The following is a 19,979-nucleotide window of genomic DNA, read 5'->3' on the forward strand; positions in this document are numbered from 1 at the left end:
CTTGTTTTCTTCTTGAATTTCTATCTTCCTTCTTCAGATGGAAGTTTGTTCCAACAATCAATCGTGTGCTGGTTGAAGGCAAACCTCTGCACATTTATCCCTAAACTAGTCTGAGCAAGAAGAAGAATGAGAGCTTCTTTGGACTCAGAGGAGGTATCCATGGACTGGAGATGTGCAAATGTGACCCCAATTCACAAAGGAGAATCAAAGGGCAACACAAGTAATTATAGACCTGTGAGTTTAACTTCTGTTCCAGGAAAATTAATGGAGGCGCTGGTTAAAGGAACACTGCAGGATCATCTAGACAAGACTTCAGTTATAGCTTGGACATAGCATGGTTTTGTTAAGGGAAAGTCTTGCCTAATCAATTTGATTGGATACTATGATGTGGTCACAAAGGAACTGGATGCAGGGAATAACTTTGATATCATATATTTGGATCTTAGAAAGGCTTTTGATACTGTTGCATATGGAAGACTGCTGAACAAATTGGAGCAGTGTGGCATTGGAGGCAAATTGCTGCTATGGATAAAGGGATGGTTATGTGGGAGAAGACAGAGAGTGGTAATCAATGGGCACTGCTCATTGTGGACTAATGTTATTAGTGGAGTCCCTTGTACTTCAGTGTTGGGTCCATTGTTGTTTTCTGTGTTTATAAATGATATTGATGATGGTATATCAAGCTTAATGTCCAAGTTTGCAGACGATATGAAGGTTGGCAGGGTTGTTAAGGACACTAATGACAGTACGCTGCTGCAACAGGAACAGGATCTAGAAACGTTGAGCAGATGGCTGATAGGTGGCAAATGAAGTTTAACATTGACAAATGTAAAGTACTACAAATGGGAAGCAGTAACCCCAGTGTAATGTATCAACTCTGTGGTACTACACTGACAGTGGTAGAGAATGAAAAGGACCTGAGTGTAATTGTACAGGCAGATATGAAGCCTTCTGAGCAGTGCAGACAGTCTGCAAGAGTAGCTTATGGTGTTTTGTCAATGATATACAGCCAGGCCTCGCATAACGCGAGTTCAATTAACGCGTGTTTCAGTTACCGCTATTTGAAAAAATTATACCACTTTTCACTTTACACAATGTAAATTTCCAGTTAATGCGGTCTTTTTTTTTATGAGATAGTTGAAAAAGATTTGAATTGTGCGTTAAGCTTACTGCACGTCAGACAGGTAATAAACAAACATTTGCCTGCTGCCCGCCTTGGTGTGTTCCATCCATTAATAAAGTCAATGCAGACTTGCATTTAAAAATTCTAATTTTTAAATGAGCTAGATGAAAATGTTACCGCAAAGGAGATAACGGTAAAAGAACTAGATGAAATCTTTTGTATTGCAGAGAACCTGAAACAAAATTTGTGAGGTTCTCTGCGATATTTATTTCGCCAGGACCCAGAGAAGATTGTCGGCTATCGGAAATTGATTGATGAAAAGAGAAAGTCAACACTGTTCAAATATTTCAGCAACAGTCATTTCTTAATTGTGTATTTTATGTCAGAGGTTCCCAAACTTTCTTGGTTCAAGGCGCCCTTAGTGTCTCAGTAATTTTTTCAAGGCGTACCTAGACCAAAAGAAATACCTAACAGTTCCGTTTAGTAGTTAGGTCCAAACAACTTAATAAGAAATGTTGAAACTGTGAACTACCTCAAGCTAGTAGTTCGCGTGGTGTCCGACAGATGTCGAGTATCGTTGTGCTTCCATTGAAAATTTAAAATATTCCATGGCACACAGTTTGGGAACTGCTGTTTTATGCAATAAACATTTAATTCCATAATTATTTTCATTATATTTTACATTGTATACAGTTAAAAAGTTATTTAAAAGGTATTTTTAAAATTCTTTATAGACATTCCAGAAGGTCAAGGACCAATTATAATTTTTCCTATTGATTATTATATTCGATTAACGTGTTTCCGTTTTGTGCAATACGCTCGCGGGGTGAATTAATTGCGTTAATCGAGGCCAGCCTGTACAGGAATTTTTCTAGCAGGGATAAGGAGGTGATTATCCCCTTGTATAAGGCAATGGTCAGGCCACACCTTGAGTACTATATACAGGTCTGGAGGCCTCATTTTAAGAAGGATGTAGAGCTGTTGGAACGAGCACAGAGAAGGGCAACAAGATTAGTGAATGAAACAAAGGGTTGCTCTTACAAAGAAAGGCTTAAGTTTTGAAAATTACAGTGGCTGGAGACTAGGCACCTGCAAGGTGATCTGATTGAGGTGTATAAAGCCTTGAATGGTTTGAGCATGCTCAATGCTGATGGGATTCTTCCTCTTGCTCAGAATAATCACCTGAGAGGGCATAAATTCAAATTGAGGAAAGACAGATGTACAGAAGTTTGCCTTTAGCCAGCGGGTAGTTGGTTGGTGGAACAGACTTCCATCCTTTGTTGTGGAAGTTGATAGCCTAAATAAATTTAAGGCTGAGCTGGACAGGTATTTGGAACGAACGGAGGGGTGAAATGGAAGCATTTTTTTTTTTTTTTTTTGGCTGATGCTGCATAAGCTTCAGCCATCACATGCCTCTACTAATGCTAATACCACCAGTACTGATTTTGCCAAATCTATTCAAAGCCTTAAACTCCTCAATCAGATCACTTGCAGTTGCCTAGTCTCCAGATGCTGCAGTTGGGAGTGAATATCTGGCACAAATTCATTCTCAACATTATCAGATGTGGGAAGTGAATTTTTGCACACAGAAGCACAGACCTAGTCCTTCATAGTAGTAATACAGATTACTGATGCCTCCATTGGAATTTATGACCTCACTGTGAGAGGTTAGTTTTAGCTTTTATTATACAGAGTGATAATTTAAACTTTTTTTTTATTGTAGTATTTTTCTAATATACATTCCACTGCTCAAACAGAAGTGTCTATATAAAATATTTTTAAATTTCCTTTCTAATCTTTTCTAATCTGTTTTTTCATGGATAAGCATTAATAAAATCCCTATTGTTACCTACAATGAAAATTATGGATTCATAAAGATAAACAAACTACAGCCCATCAAATTACTTTCTGTGATCTATATAAGAGATATTTGTCTCACCAGGTTTATAATCTCTGGCAATTCTTTACTCTCACCCAATCAGAATAACTTAAGTACCTTTATAACCAACAGTAGCTGAAAAATTTACTATGGTATACTAAATTATTATGTGTCAGATAATTTGCTACCCAATAGAGAATCAAAACCTAAAATTTTACCACTAACCTTCGTAAAGATCATTGCTTCATTTACTGAGGTAAAAGGTGGGGATCCTTCATTACAAGTCTTGACATTACGGTCTCTGCAACATGTCTTTGGAACAACTACAGAGGTTTTCAATCTTCGCTGTTCATTCCAAAAGGTAGTGTTTTGATACCACTCTTGATAACCATCAACACCACAGCATGAAAACTAAACAAAAGAAAATAGTACAAAAAATATTAAGAAAATGTACATTTTTCTGAATTTTTAAAATACACTTTTCTAAATTTTGCTTATATAATTTATTACAAATGATGTGCATCTTAATTTCAATGTTTGGACTGTTACAGTGTAGCTGTGCTTGAAAATTTTAGAGCTCACTACCACACAGACATGTAGTGGGTTCATGCTTCTTATCAAAAGTAACCTAAGCATGATAAAAGCTGTCCCAGATTCAGAAGTTACACATGCTAGTAGAGTTTGTTTATACATATAACATTACTTAACTAGTTGTCTTTGTATTGGTATAATGTTAATAGATAAAAGATATAAGAATAAAAAAATATGCTTTACCATGCAATTAAACAAAAGTAAAATTATTTTTTAAAATAATTATATTTGTACTAAATAAGGAGTTTTCATTACTGTAATAAGTCTACAATTCAGTGCATTGAAAATGCATGACACAGGAGAGCAAAGGGTGTAATGGACATTAATTCAACCACAGCAACACCTACTTTTTATATTGAAGTATTAAATTTTTATGTTGCCTAAAGTTAAAATTGTACAGACTCCATAAAAACTTAGGTTACAGAATTTATATCGTTAGAAGTGAAATGTCATTTAAAAAAGCATACTTATTGAATTTATCAATGAGAAACTAGAATGATTACACAGAAAGCTTTCAAAATTATAGTAAAAAACAGGAAATTTTTGGTTAATTATAGCTTAATGTTTTGAGAAATTTAATTGTGAAGAATTTCAGTAAAGAATTAATAAAGAAAAGTGTACAGTATATTAAGAAAGAAAAAAAGAGATCACTACTTGTCATATAACTACCATCACTTAATATTGATACTAGTGTATAGATATTAAGGTATAGGTGAAAAGTTCAGAGGATGAATTTTTTTGATTCAGAATGAATATGCAATAATCACTGTATGAATCAGAAAATTCATGGTGCAGGGTGATTGGAAGAGGCAGCTTCTTCTGTAGTATTAGCCATTTTTAGGTATGGCATTAGTAATAGTATTTGCCATATAGTGCAAGGAAGCTGCAGGCTTTTGCTGCATTGGCAAAAAAAATAATAATAATAAAAAATCAAGTAGATAAGAAGATACAAATTATATGCTTCCCTCCTCATATAGGTAACTATCTAGTTGACCTTAGAATTTATTCAAAATGTCAGCCTCAACTACCTGTAACAGTAACTTGTTCTAACAATCAGCAACTTGCTGCTAAAAGAAAACTTCCTACAATCTAATCAAAACTTTAATCCCTGTAATTTGAATTTTATATATTTTTTTATGAAGACCCCAAGCACAGGAGGTATTAGAACATATGGTACTTAGTACTGCACGTGGGTTGAGAAGACAAAAAATGATACCTGTTGACATTTGAATCAAATTTCTGTAGGTTGTAATTTTCAGGAAATATGTACAAATGGAGGTTGTTCCAAAAAACGGGAGTTGAAGGAATAAATGAGGAAGAAAAAAAGTTGGTTCTGTGAGTTTGAAGTTGGACGGTAATAGGATGCTGACTGGTTGTGGCATGTGTTTGAAATGGTTTGGAAGAGAGAGAGATTGGGAATTATAATAGTGAATTCAGAAGAACAGTAGTTCCCATAGAAGTATCTGTAGAAAAGGCATGCAGCAGAAACAAAACTTCCATGAGAGAGACAGTGGAAAGACTGTTAAAAATGAGTCATGAATTAACCTAACTGACCTCTTTTGAATGGAGTCTAGGAGCCTGAGAGAAGTTTTGGAGCACTGCCACAGATGTGGAAACAATATTCCACGGTAGAGCAAATTTGTGATTTGTACAGCATGAGCAGCTGTTTGGAAGAAAAGTAATGCCAAGAGAAAAAGAAAAAAATCCAGTTTTTTAGATGCAGAGGAAGCAATATTTGTGATGTGCTTATGCCAAGAGTGATTAGAAGTCTGGGTAATTCCTAACAAAGATATGTGAACTTTTCTAGAAATCTGATTGTCATCACAGATAAGCATAGGAGCAGAAGAATCTTTCTTTGTGAGATATAAGATGGGACTGAGTTTTAGAAGGACTGGAATTAACTAAGTTATCTTTTCCCCACTGGAGAATTACCTGGAGATCAGCATTTAGGAAATTAGTAGCGGATATTTGGGAAGTTGAAGCTGTTTGTGCATGGCAAGTATTCTCGAACTGGTAGGTGGAATGCAATGTGCTGTCATCAGAAAAAACTCTGGATAGAATTTCCAGTCAAAAGTCATTAATATAAGAGAAAAAAGGTGTGAGAAAGAACTGAACCTTGGGGAACACCTGCATTAGTGCAGAAATTAGAAGACAGCCATCTACCATCCCTGCAGTGAGCGGTAAGAGAGAAAACTGGATACCCAATTACAAAAAACAGTTGGCAAACCATAAGATGAAAGCTTATTTAGAAGAACTTCATGTCAAACACAATCAAAGGCCTTTGAAACGTCAAGAGCAACTGTTTGAGTTTCGCCAAACTTTTCCACTGAATTTGTCCACAGCTGGGTAACATAAGCCAGTATATCACCAGTGGATCGACACTGAGGGAATCCATACTGGCAATCATTGATCAGTTGGAAGGTTTCTAGATAATTTAGGAGTTGACGGTTAATAGAATTTATATGCCCGAGTTCTGGAATTCTCTATAATAACAGTGAAAATTCTGCCTTCATTCATTTTACTAATCCCTCTCAGAACCTTATAAACCTCAATCAGGTCACCTCCGAGGTGCCTGGTTGCCAAGCTCTACAGCCTACATAATCAGTCTTTCCTTCTACATTAATCCTTTTGTTGATCTCACCATTCGAGTTGCCCATCTTTGCCTCCTTTCAAGAAGTTCAATGTCTTTTTTTCAGATGAAGTCTCCATACTTCAACACAGTATTCCAATTGTGGTCTTACAATTGTGTTATACAGTGGTATTATGACTTCCCCAGCTGTACAGGATAGCAGCATTCAATAAATCATCAATAAGAACACCATAGGCTTTCCTGGTTGCCTGTTTACACTGCCCAAAAAACTTCATATCTGCCCATATTGTAATTCCCAGATCCCTTTCTTCCTCCATTGTTTTTAATTCAACCCCACCAAGTGTATAATTTATTCTGGTGTTGCCATTCTCCAAGTGTAAGACCTTGTATTTTGCTGAATTAAAACATCCCTCTTTTTGGGATGACATGGTTTCTATAAATTCATCAATGTCATTTATGACAATGAGAAACAACAGTGGTCCAAGAACCAATACTTGGGAGACATCACACCAATCTGAGAAAGATCTATTAAGCATAACCCTCTGCCTTCTGCCCTGCAGCCACCCAGAAATCCATCTTAGAATCTTACCAGTATTTCCAACCTGTTCAACTTAATACAGTAATCTCTCATTAGGTACTGAGTCAAATGCTTTGCTAAAATCCAAATAAACTATGTCGAAATATTTCCCTACATATAGCTCATGAGGAATTGTGTTAAAATAAGCATACTAAGTTAGTTAAACATGATTTTTCCTTAATAAAACATTGTTGTGTGTTCTTCAGAATGCCATATCTAGATAAATATCCCTGGGTTGCACTCTTAATCTTTGCCTCTAAGATTTTGCCTACTACTGAAGTCAGACTAACTGGTCTGTAGTCACCAATTTCTCTCTTAGAACCCTTTATGTATTGGCAATACCATGACACCTCTACAATCCAAAGGAAACTCCTCTGAGTCAAAAGATGCCCTCATAATTAACCTCAATGGTTCAATACACTCTCTGGTTGTCTACCTCAAAATTATTGGCTGTATGCCATTAACTCCGGACCCCTACTTACCTTTATGTTCAAAGGTTTTTCTAACAAATAGTCATCTGTAATTACGAAATCACTAATTTCATGTGGCTAATTTCAGTCACACAGAGGCTGTGTGACTGAAACATAATTTCATGTTTCAGTCATACAGCCTCTTCTCAGCATGTAGGGTCTTTTGTCAGTGAAGACCAATGCAAAGTACCTATTCAATTCATCTGCAACATCAGCTGGGTTATCGAAGACTTTCCTACACCCAGTACACAAGGGTCTGATCTGATTAGCTTTATGATTTAGTTGACTTCAAGGCAATGTTTTATATTTCCTCAGGTAAAAACTTTTTTTTTCATCACCAATCTGATGAATTGGTTAAGAAATAATTAATTAATCTCAATAAACAGAGAAAAGACCATAAAACACAAATATCACTGTTGCTACATAACTTTCTATCTCTCTAGTAAAATGATGCTCTCATCACTCCCAACGGTGAATGCAGGATGTTATGCTTGGGCCTGAAATGCTATAGCACATCAAGCCAAAGAACAGCAATTGTGTTTAACAGGGATAGGGCTGGTTATACATCCTGTCCATGAAAGTCATTACCAGACACAATAGAAAACCAAACAGAAAATATTCTGCAGAAACAGAATATTTTCTGTTTCTGCAGAATTCCCAAGTTACAGAGATAAACAAAACTCTCCTTCATGTCTCAAGTGAGTCAGGTATCTCATAAACCAATAAGATCATATACAAGAACATTTCCAACAGAGTGCATATCTATAAGCATAATGAATAAGTGATTGTGAAAGCATTGTGATCATAGTGTTTTTGATAAGAGTTCATAATTGTGGTACTATAGCTTTTAAACAAAATTATTAAATTTAATTAGAAAGGCTCCAGTTTAAACATCACACTGAAGAGAAAAAGAAAAAAGTTAAACACATTCACAACAAAATAATAATTTACAAAAAGCAGGACAACTCCTCTTTACAGTCTAGAGGACAATATAGAAATATATGTCTGCCAGGAGTGAAAGTTGATTACATTGTAGAACAGATAACATTTTTAAATGCACAAAAGGTGATATTCTTCTACACGTTGGCACTAATGACGTTAAGAGTAAGAGATCTGCAGATTTACTTAACAAGTAGAGATCAATGCTTAAAAAAAAAAAAAAAAAAAAAGTCGAGAGTTCAGGTTAAATTTGAAAGTGTCTGCAATTCTGCCCAGACACGATAGGAGGGAGTATATGATGAGAGCCTTGTCAATCAATTTGGCCCTGGAGAGTTTCTGCAAGGCTCATGGGGTAGAATTTTTTTCAGTGTGGTCTGTGCTTGCTAACAGGAGAGACTGCTTCTACAGGGATGGGATACACTTATTCAGAAAGGGTACAAGAATGTTTGCTGATGCTATCGAGCAGTGTTAAGTGGGTTGAAAAACTGCTAGATTCGGGAGATTCACAGGCTAAAAGACTAACAGTAGCTGCAGGCAGAGGCGAAAGTGATTCTTGCACTGCTTCTATTGTAATGAGCAGCAGCCTAGAGAGCAAGTTGCTGGGAATTTCAAGAGCTGCTGGGAGTCATCGTGGAACAAGTAAATATACGGGCTGCATTCGAATAACTAAGAGTAAGAACAGGTGCATGTATACTTGCATGTACACCAATGCTAGAAGTATAGTAAATAAATTTGATGAATTTGAAGTGCTGATTGAGACATCAAAGGCAGATATCGTTGGGATATCAGAGACATGGTGCCACACAGATATAAGCAGTGCAGAATTGGAGTTTGGGGAGTACAATGTGTATAGTAAGGATAGACAGAGTAGGAAGGGAGGAGGGGTTATTAGCATTAGTAGAGGCATTTGATTATGCTGTTAGTTAAGAAAGGCATAGATTATGCTGTTAGTTAAGAAAGGCATAGGTTATGCTGTTAGTTAAGAAAGGCATAGGTTATGCTGTTAGTTAAGAAAGGCATAGGTTATGCTGTTAGTTAAGAAAGGCATAGGTTATACTGTTAGTTAAGAAACACATAAAATCTAAGGAAGTGCATCCAGTTGACATGGGTGGACAGTGCAACGTTGAGTCTGTTTGGTGTGACATAAACACAGGGAAAGGGGAAATGAGGGTAGGAGTTTGTTATATGCCTAATGACACTGATGAGTACAATGAATGGTTGGGCAGAGAAATAGAATGAGCCAGTAAATCAGAATGTCTTGTAATAGGGGATTTTAACTTTCCAGATATTGACTGGAACTTGTGGGTTGGTCACTCCCACGCTAGCAAGACTTTTGTGGATTTATTGGAGGATTGTTTTCTACAGCAACATGTTCGAAGGGAAACCAGAGGGATAACACTCTTGATCTGATTATCAGCAGTCATTATTTATGCATTAAGAATTTGCAGATAAAGGTACCATTAGGTGACAGTAATCAGAGTGTACTGATGTGGGATTTACTTAAAGTGTCACTACCATCAAGGGTAAAGGAAAGGGTTTTTGTTTTCGTAAAGGTCACTTCAGTGGTCTCAGACAGTTTTTAAATTCTATACCGTGGGATCAACTGATGAAGTTATCAATAATGAATTCTAAATGGAAGCTTTCAGGAACTTAATCTTGGAGGCTACAACGCTTTTCATACCAACTAAGAAATACTGTTTAAGGTTCGGGCCTAAATGGAGGTCAAATTGATTAATGAGGCTCGTGGCAGAAAAGGAAAATGCATGAGATGCATATAAATTATCAGGAGACTCATAAGCCTATGGCAGATATAAGCTAGTCTGTAATCAAGTCACAAAGGAGGTTAGGCAAGCGAATGAAGATTACAACAAATTTTTGGCAAAGGATGCCCCAAGAAAAACAGCAAAGAGTTCATTCTTTATTTATGTAAACTCTAGAAGAAAAGAGGATGAATCAGATTGGTCCAATAACATAGATGGTTCAACTATTGATGATCCTGCTCAAGAACTGATAAACTGAATGAGTATTTTGCATCTACATTAACACACAAGGAGTTATTCAAGGAGAGGAATGCTAGAAGTTTATCAAACTCTAACAGAGAGCTAAGTGACTTTTTAATAACTGAGAGCAAAGTAGAGGAGAAATTGTTGAGAGCAAAGTAGAGGAGTAAACATAAAAAAGGCACTTGGGGCAGATGAATTCTATCCAGTTATATTGAAGGAGGCAGCAAGGGAAGTAAGCAAACCCTTAGCCATAATTATAAGAGCATCCTTAGAGTCAGGGGAGATCCCCATGGACTGGAGAAGTGCAAATGTATCCCGAATTTACAAAGGGGGTAAATTTATTTTTGTAAATTTATAATTATAATTATAAATTATAATTATAAACCTGTTAGTTTAACTTCTGTTCCGGGGAAAATAATGAAATCACTGGTTAAAGAAGTGATAATAGATCACCTAGACAAGACAGTAGTAACAGTTCAGACACAGCATGGGTTTGTTAAGGGGAAGTCTTATCTGACCAATTTGATTAGATAGTATGATATGGTCACAAAGCAACAGTATGCAAAATATAATTTTGATATCATATACTTGGTTTTCAGGAAAGCTTTTGATCCAGTTGCACGTGGAAGACTGCTGTATAAATTGGAATGGTATGGCATTCAGGGCAAGTTGCTGCAATGGATAAAGGGATGGTTGAGTGGGAGATAGCAGAGAGTGGTAATAAATGGACACTGCTCTACATGGACTGATGTTATTAGTCGAGTCTCCCAGGGTTCTGTACTGGGCCCATTGTTGTTTTGTGTATTTATCAATGATATCGATGAATCCCAAAGGCTTAATGTCCAAGTTTGCAGATGATACAAAGGTTGGCAGGGTTGTTAATAACAGTAATGACAGTATACTAACTGTGTGGTACTACACTCAGGGAGGTCGAGAATGAAAAAGCATTAGTAGAGGCATGTGATGGCTGAAGCTTATGCAGCATCAGCCAAAAAAAAAAAAAAAAAAATGCTTCCATTTCACCCCTCTGTTCGTTCCAAATACCTGTCCAGCTCAGCCTTAAATTTATTTAGGCTATCAACTTCCACAACAAAGGATGGAAGTCTGTTCCACCAACCAACTACCCGCTGGCTAAAGGCAAACTTCCGAACATCTATCCTACATCTGCCTTTCCTCAATTTGAATTTATGCCCTCTGAGGTGATTATTCTGAGCAAGACAAACCATTCAAGGCTTTATACACCTCAATCAGATCACCTTGCAGGTGCCTAGTCTCCAGCCACTGTAATTTTCAAAATTTAAGCCTTTCTTCGTAAGAGCAACCCTTTGTTTCATTCACTAACCTTGTTGCCCTTCTCTCTGCTCGTTCCAACAGCTCTACATCCTTCTTAAAATGAGGCCTCCAGACCTGTATACAGTACTCAAGTTGTGGCCTGACCATTGCCTTATACAAGGGGATAATCACCTCCTTATCCCTGCTAGAAAAATTCCTGTATATCATTGACAAGACACCATGAGCACAATTACTCCCAGATCCTTTTCATTCTCTACTACTGTCAGTGTGGTACCACAGAGTTGATACGTTACTCTGGGATTACGGCTTTCCATATGTAGTACTTTACATTTGTCAATGTTAAACTTCATTTGCCACCTCTCAGCCCATCTGCTCAACTTTTCAAGGTCCTGTTGCAGCAGTGTACTGTCATTAGTGTCATTAACAACCCTGCCAACCTTTGTATCCTCTGCAAACTTGAAAATTAAGCCTGATATACCATCATTAATATCATTTATAAATACAGAAAACAACAATGGACCTAACACTGAATCCTGAGGAACTCCACTAATAACATTAGTCGACAAAGAGCAGTGTCCATCGATTACCATTCTCTGTCTTCTCCCACTCAACCATTGCTTTATCCACAGCAGCAATTTGCTTCCAATGCCACACTGCTCCAATTTGTGCAGCAGTCTTCCATGTGCAACAGTATATGATATCAAAGTTATTCTTTGCATTCAGTTCCTTTGTGACCACATCATAGTATCCAATCAAATTACTCAGACAAGACTTCCCCTTAACAAACCCATGCTGTGTCCGAGCTATAACTGAAGTCTTGTCTAGATGATCCTGCAATGCTTCTTTAACCAGTGCCTCCATTAATTTCCCTGGAACATAAGTTAAACTAATAGGTCTGTAATTACCTGTGTTTCCCTTTGATCCTCCTTTGTGGATTGGGGTCACATTTGCACATCTTCAGTCCGTGGGTACCTCCCCTAAGTCCAGGGAAGCTCTCATAATTATGGCTAAGGGTTTACTTACTTCCTTTGCCGCCTCCTTTAATATAACTGGATAGATTCCATCCACCCCAAGTACCTTTCTTGTGTTTATCTTCAACAATTTCTCCTCCACTTTACTCTCAGTTATTACAAGATTATCTAGCTTACTGCCAGAGTTGAATACACCTCTGGCATTCCTCTCCCTGAATAACTCCTCATGTGTGAATGTCGATGCAAAATATTCATTTAGTTTGTTAGCTACCTGAGCAGGATCATCAACAGTTGAACCATCGATATCAAGTGTACCAATCTGATTCATCCCCTTCCTTCTAGAGTTTACATAAGTAAAGAACTCTTTGCTGTTTTTCTTTGCATCCTTTGCCAAAGATTTCTCGTAATCTGCCTTCGTCTGCCTAACCTCCTTTGTAACTTGGTTACAGACCAGCTTATATCTATCATAGGCTTCTGTGTCACATGTTAATTTATATGTATCCCATGCATTTTTCTTCTCTGTCACATGTCTAATTAGTTCATCTGACATCCATTTAGGCCTAAAACTTGAAAAATATTTCTTTGTTGGTATGAAAAGCCAAGTGGCTTCCAAGATTAATTCTTTGAATGTTTCCCATTTTGAATTTGCTGTTGGTAACATCATCAGTTGGTTCCACCGTATAGAATTTAAATACTGTCTCATACCACCGTAGTCACCTTTACGAAAGCAAAAACCCTTCCCTTTACCCTTGATGGTAGTTACCTCTTTGAGAAAATCCCACTTGAGCACACTGTGATCACTGCCACCTAGTGGTTCCCCTATCTGCAGATTCTTGATGCATGAAGAATCACTACTGATAATCAGATCAAGAGTATTACTCCCTCTAGTTACTTCCCGAACATGCTACTAGAAAACAATCATCCAATAAATCCACAAAAGCCTTGCTAGTGTGTGAGTGACTAACCCACAAATTCCAGTCAATATCCGGGAAATTAAAATCCCCCATTATAAGACACTCTAATTTACTGGCCCACTGTATTTCTCCACACAATTGCTCATTATACTCATCAGATTCAATCGGCCTATAACACACACCTACTCTCATTTTTCCTTTCCCAGTGTTTATGTCACACAAAACAGACTCAACATTGCATTGTCCACCAACATCAATTGGATGCACTTCCTTAGATTTTATGTGTTTCTTAACTAACAGCATAACCCCCTCCTCCCTTCCTGTCTTGTCTATCCTTTCGGTACACATTGTACTCCCCAAATTCCAGTTCTGCACTTCTTATGTCTGTGTGACACCGTGTCTCTGATATCCCAACAATATTTGCCTTTGATGTCTTGACTAGCACTTCAAGCTCATCGAATTTATCAACTATACTCCTAGCATTGGTGTACATGCAAGTATACATGCACCTGTTTCTACTCTTAGTTAGTGAAGAGAATCAAGAGAAATTCTACCAGCACATACAGTCAATGAAGAAGAGGTACCAAGAAAGATGGGATGAAGCTGTGATGGGCAACTATATGTGGTTCTTGGTTTAGGATGGTCACAATGAACACAAAGATGTTTAAATGCACATTTGTTAAGGAAAAAATTTTTGATTAACCCAAGGAGAGTTTCTAATTTTCAATTTTTAATTTCTTTGTCATTTTATTTATTTGTAACAAAGATTAATACTTAATTCTGTACAAAAGTTAAACACTGTTAATAAATCTGATACAGTATTATTGGATATTTACTATTCTTTCATTTTTTGGGAAAACCATGATATGCAAATATTAAGGTCATATTTAGAATTAGCATACCCAAATTCATGAAGAACAAATTACCAAAGTGGCAAGTACGAGGAGAGGAGGGGATTCAAAAAAGATTTGTACTCACCCAGAAGTAGTTGCGATAGAAGATTGAAACAACTACCATGTATTACACTTTTTAAACCTAGTCACCAGACAAAATGACACATTTTTGCTACTTCTGAATACACTTCCACAGACATTTTGTAGAAGTCCTCTGACCAAGACTTTGCAGCAGAAATCATTTCATCATCAGCAGCAAAGTGTTTTCAATGAAAAAAGGACTTCAGGGAAAGAAAGAAGAAGAAATAGGACAGTGCAGGGCCAGGAGGAATAAGCAAAATGCAGAAATATTTCAGTTTTTCCTGGTACATCGACAACATTTCATGTGCCCTTTCCTTCTTCAAGTAATGGGTCAAAATACTGAGAACTCATCTAGCAAACATAACTCATATGCAACTGTTGATGAATGATGCTCTCCAAAGACCCTACACTAGTTCTTTGATGCTAATAGCATGATTTTCCAGGATTAATGCCCAATTTATGCAACATTCTCTTCTGTTACAGCAGTTGGGCATCCTAGGATTTCTTCATCATGCACTGAGATTCTTCCACATTTGAAATGTTTATACCAAGGTGCAACAACATTGTAACCTGGGCTGTCTTTTCCATAAATAGTGACCATTTCTTAGAGAATTGTTTTGGGGGTTTTCCCTTGCAGAAAGAGGAATCAAATCAGTGATCTGTATTAAATTTTATCCACTGTGACACTTCACTTCATTCAGCATAGCAAAGAAAAAATGGAATTGCCAGATCAAAACCAAAATTTGTGTGGTTGCTGTAGAGATTTCATGAAATCAGACAAAAAAAAAAAATCTTCATCTTTCTATCATAACTTATCATAATTTCATCTTTCTAACTACTTCTGGGTGAATACAAATCTTTTCTGATCCCCACCTCCCCATACAACTGAAATACTACCAAATAGCATACAGGAATACTCAAATTCAAATTCACCAGAAATGTATATAAACAGAACCTTTTTTAAAATTTGTTATACAGTGTAATAATTTCTTCCCTAGATAGATAACTGTTTTTATATATGATTTCAGCTAAAATCAGATAAACTCCTTGGTGAATCAATTTCAGTTAGCAGTGTATAATTTAGGAGATTATCCTATTAATATTATTACCAGCTATTACTTTATTATATGCAAAAATTGCGAAATTATTTCCATCATTCTAATGACCATATGCCATTAGAGTGTTGATTTAGTAGATTATGTAACATTTTGCATGTAGTTATGTTGCATATATTTCAAACTATTATCTTTAATACTGTATGTTTACAAGTATCATTTTGTTAGAAAAAATTTAATCATACCTTTTTCTGTACATAATCAACACTAATGAAATAATCAGAATGATTTGCCATTCCATACTTGTTATTTACCATATCTCGGAATTTGTCTTTTATTATGGCCTCAAGCTAAAAATAAAAAAAATTTTTTAAAAAGTGAATAAACTGTAAAATCAAGTTAAGTAATATACAGTCTATGTTTTTCAATACTGATTATACTAAAAAATAAAAAAAACTTTGGTGATTATGCTTATGTTTTAATAAGATAGCTTTAGTTATTATACCAAAGCTACTTTATTAAAATAGAAGTATGCTGAAATACCAAAAGTATATTTCTAATGAAATACAGATAGCATTTATAATGTCAGCTTAAAGTACAGTTGAATACCACTTGTATGTGATTATCATCAGTGATGGTGAGCTTAGCCACTGTAACCAATTACAATAACATATTGTTGATATACTCATACTAATACTAGTATTCAGTGATAAAATATATATCATTAGGTAATCTAAGACTTTACAATCAAAAATCCATTCCATGCAGTCTGAATAGCAAAAGCCATCTATTCTGAATATGAGTTGGTACACCCGTGCTCTTCCATCCTTAACAAAAAAAAAAAAAATATATATATATATATATATATATACATATTTTTTTAAACACACACACACAGGAGGGCTGTTCAATAAAGAATGATTGTAATTTTTTTTCACAACATACCTTTCTTAATCATCTACATTTTGATGGTCCTTTTCAAGTAGCCCCCCCATTTGATGAAATACACTTACACCAATATTTCTACCATTCTTCAAAAACATAGTGGAAGCTTTTTTTTGACATGCATTTTAGAATTAACTCTGGTGTCTTTACAACTTCTTTTGATGATTGGAAATGTTTCCCTCACAGCTCCTTCTTTAACTTTGGAAATAAAAAATCACAGGGTACAAGGTCAGGGCTGTAGGGTGGATGAGAAACACATTTGACATTAATGCTGGCTAAATACTTGATAGTATGAGCAACATGAGGTCTTGCACTGTTGTGATGCAGTATCCACTCACCTGCATGCAGTAGTGATCGTTTGTGACAAATGTGATCCCACAAAGTATACAGTTCTATAATAAGGTCCTATAACATTTGTATGACATGGCACAACATATTGGTAAACCATTTCTTGAATGTCAAAAAAAACAGATGACCATAATCTATAACCTTTCCTGCAGAAGCAACAACTTTTGCTTTTTTCGGTGTTGTTGATGACACTGACCTCCAAACAGAACTTTGCTGCTTACTGTATGGGTCAAGATGATGAAGCCATTTATTATCTGTCATTATCACCTTATGCAGAACCTCACCATTTTCAGCAACCATCTGTTGGAGCTCCTGACAACCTCCATGTGAAGTTGCTGCTGCTCAGTTGTGAGTAGTTTTGGAACCCAGCATGCACAAACACATGTCATATGGAGAATACTGTGCATGCTCCCTACTGATATTCTCAATATCTCTGCTAGTTGCCCTACTCTTATGTTGTTTTGTTATTTGGTTTTTAGGAGCATTAGCAACAAAGGCCATATTGCTCAGGGATGTGCGGTGGTCATTCCCGGACCTTTCCGCATCCTCCGTATTTGGTGGTGACGGGCTCAAATCCCGGTCTAGCTGCAGATAGAGGTGAAAGTGATTCTTGCACTGAATGAACTGGAACATGTAGTAGTCCAGAAAGCAAGATACTGGTGATTTAAAGGTCTGTGGGTCATCTTGGAGCAAACAATACTTGAGCTGTGTTAGGATAACCTAAGCATTAGCATTAGTAGAGGCATATGATGCATGAAAGCAAGCTTATATAGCATCAGCCAAAAAAAAAAAAAGAAAAAAGAAAAACTCTTCCCATTTCATCCATCCATTTACTACAAATGTTGCCTAGTTCTGCCTTGAACTTATTAAGTTGCGGACCTCCACTACAACAGATGGAAGTTTGTTCCAACTATGAACCACCTGCTAACTAAACTTGGCTTTCCGCACATCTATTCTACAATTGTCTTTCCTTAATTTGAATTTATGCCCCCTCAGGTGAGTAATCTGAGCAAGAAGAAGAATCCCATTAGCACCGAGCTTGCCCAATCCATTCAAGGCCTTATACACCTCAATTACACCACCTCACAGGTGCCTAGTCTCCAGAAGCTGCAATTTGCAGAATTTATGCCTTTTTTGGTAACACCAACCACTTGTTTCACTCACCAATCTCGTTGCCCTTCTCTGTACTTCTTCCAGTAGCTCTATATTTTTCCTAAAATGACCTGTATAAAGTCCACCAGACCTGTATAAAGTACTGAAGGTGTGGCCTGACCATTTCCTTATACAAGGGGACAATCACCCTCTTCTCCTTGCTAGCGAAATTCCTGTATATCATTGACAAGACACCATGAGCTACTCTTGCAGCCTTCTTGCACTGCTCAGAAAACTTCATATCTGACTGCACAATTACCCCCAGGTCCTTTTCATTTTTCACTACCCCAAGTGTAGTACAACCCAGTTGATACATTATTCTGAGGTTACTGCTACCCATATGCAGTACTTTAAATTTGTCAATGTTAAACTTCAGTTGCCAACTCTCAGCCCATCTGCTCAACTTTTCCAGATCCTGTTGCAGTAGCATACTATCATTACTGTCATTTACAACCCTACCAACTTTGTATCATCTGCAAACTTAGACATTAACCCTGATATACCTTCATCAGTATCATTGATAAATACCGAAAACAACAATGGGCCCAACACCAAACCCAGGGGGACTCCACTAATAACATTAGTCCATGAAGAGCAGTGTCCATTGATAACCACTCTCTGTCTTCTCCCACTCAACCATTATTTTATCCATTGCAGCAACTTGCCCTTAATCCATAATGCTCGAATTTGTACAGTAGTCTTCCGCATGCCACAGTATCAAAAGCTTTCTTAAAATCCAAGTGTATGACATCAAAATTATTCTTTGCATCCAATTCCTTTGTGACCACATCATAGAATCCAATGAAATTAGTCAGACAAGACTTCCCCTCAACAAACCCATGCTATATCTGAACTATAACTGCAGTCTTGTTTAGACAATCCTCCACTTCTTTAACCAATGGCTCATTATTTTCTCTGGAACAGAAGTTAGACAAACAGGTCTGTAATTACCCATGTCATCCTTTGATCCCCCTCTTTGTGAACTGGTAACACATCTGAACATCACCAGTCCATGAGAAATTCCCCTGAGTCCAAAGAAGCTTTCATAATTATGGCTAAGAGTTGCTTACTTCCTTTAATATAACTGGACAGATCCCCTCCATCTCAGGTGCCTTCCTTATGTTTAACTTCAACAATTTCTCCTCCAATTTGCTCTCAGCTATTACGAAATCACTTAGCTCCCTGTTAGAGCTTGATAAACTTCTGGCATTCTACTCCTTGAATAACTCCCCACATGTGAACATAGATACAAAATACTCATTCAGTCTATCAGCTACTTGAGCATGATCATCAATAGTCAAACCATATATGTTAAGTGGACCAATCTGATTCATCCCTTTCCTTCTAGAGTTTACATAAATAAAGAAATCTTTGCTGTTTTTCTTTTATTATTATTATGCTGCACCAGCCAAAAAAAACAATTTCTGAACCACCCCGAGAGAGAGAGACACACACACACACACACACACACACACACACACACACACACACACACACACACACACACACACACACACACACACACACACAGCTCAGGATCCTCGGTGTGCCAAGCCCATACTCACCAGATGTGAGCCACTGGAGATTTTTTGCATCCTTTTCCAAAGATTTTTCATATTCTTCCTTTGCCTGTCTAATCTTTTTTGTGATTTGATTACAGACTATCTTATATCTGCCATAGGCTTCTGTGTTGCCTAATAATTTATATGCATCCCATGAATTTTTCTTCTGTACCGTGAGCCTCATTAATTCATCCGATATCCATTTAGGCCTAAACCTTGAACAGTATTTCTTAGTTAGTACGAAAAGCCTAATAGCCTCAACAATTAAGTTTCTGAAGGCGTCCCATTTAGAATTCATCATTGGTAACATCATCAGTTGATCCCACTGTATAGAATTTAAAAACTCTCTGAGACCATTGTAGTTACCTTTATGAAAGCAAAAACCCTTACCCTTACCCCTGATGGTAGTTAAATCTTTCAGCAATGCCTTATAATGGGGGATTTTAACTTTCCAGATATTAAGTGGAACTTGTGGATTGGTCACTCACACACCAGCAAGATCTTTGTAGATTTATTGGCAGCAAGCAAGAGCAATATTCTTGATTTCATTATCACCAATGATTATTGATGCATTAAGAATCTGCTGATAAAGG

The 19,979-nt window shown here is 36.8% G+C and overlaps 1 protein-coding gene across 1 annotated transcript in view; it reads right to left on the reverse strand.

Annotated features, from left to right (window-relative positions):
• The window catches only part of LOC150079900 (CD151 antigen-like), a 62,598-nt gene that overhangs the window by 22,459 nt on the left and 20,160 nt on the right, over positions 1-19,979 (reverse strand). Inside the window, exons 4-5 of the mRNA XM_090383274.1 lie at positions 15,625-15,729; positions 3,228-3,413 (exon numbers count right to left, since the gene is read on the reverse strand). Of these exons, the coding sequence (XP_090239400.1) occupies positions 3,228-3,413; positions 15,625-15,729 (291 nt within the window). The remainder of the gene's footprint in view (positions 1-3,227; positions 3,414-15,624; positions 15,730-19,979) is intronic.

Source organism: Mastigoproctus giganteus, chromosome 10, assembly GCF_048544385.1.
Source record: "Mastigoproctus giganteus isolate SK-2022 chromosome 10, ASM4854438v1, whole genome shotgun sequence".
Classification (NCBI taxonomy): domain Eukaryota; kingdom Metazoa; phylum Arthropoda; class Arachnida; order Uropygi; family Thelyphonidae; genus Mastigoproctus; species Mastigoproctus giganteus.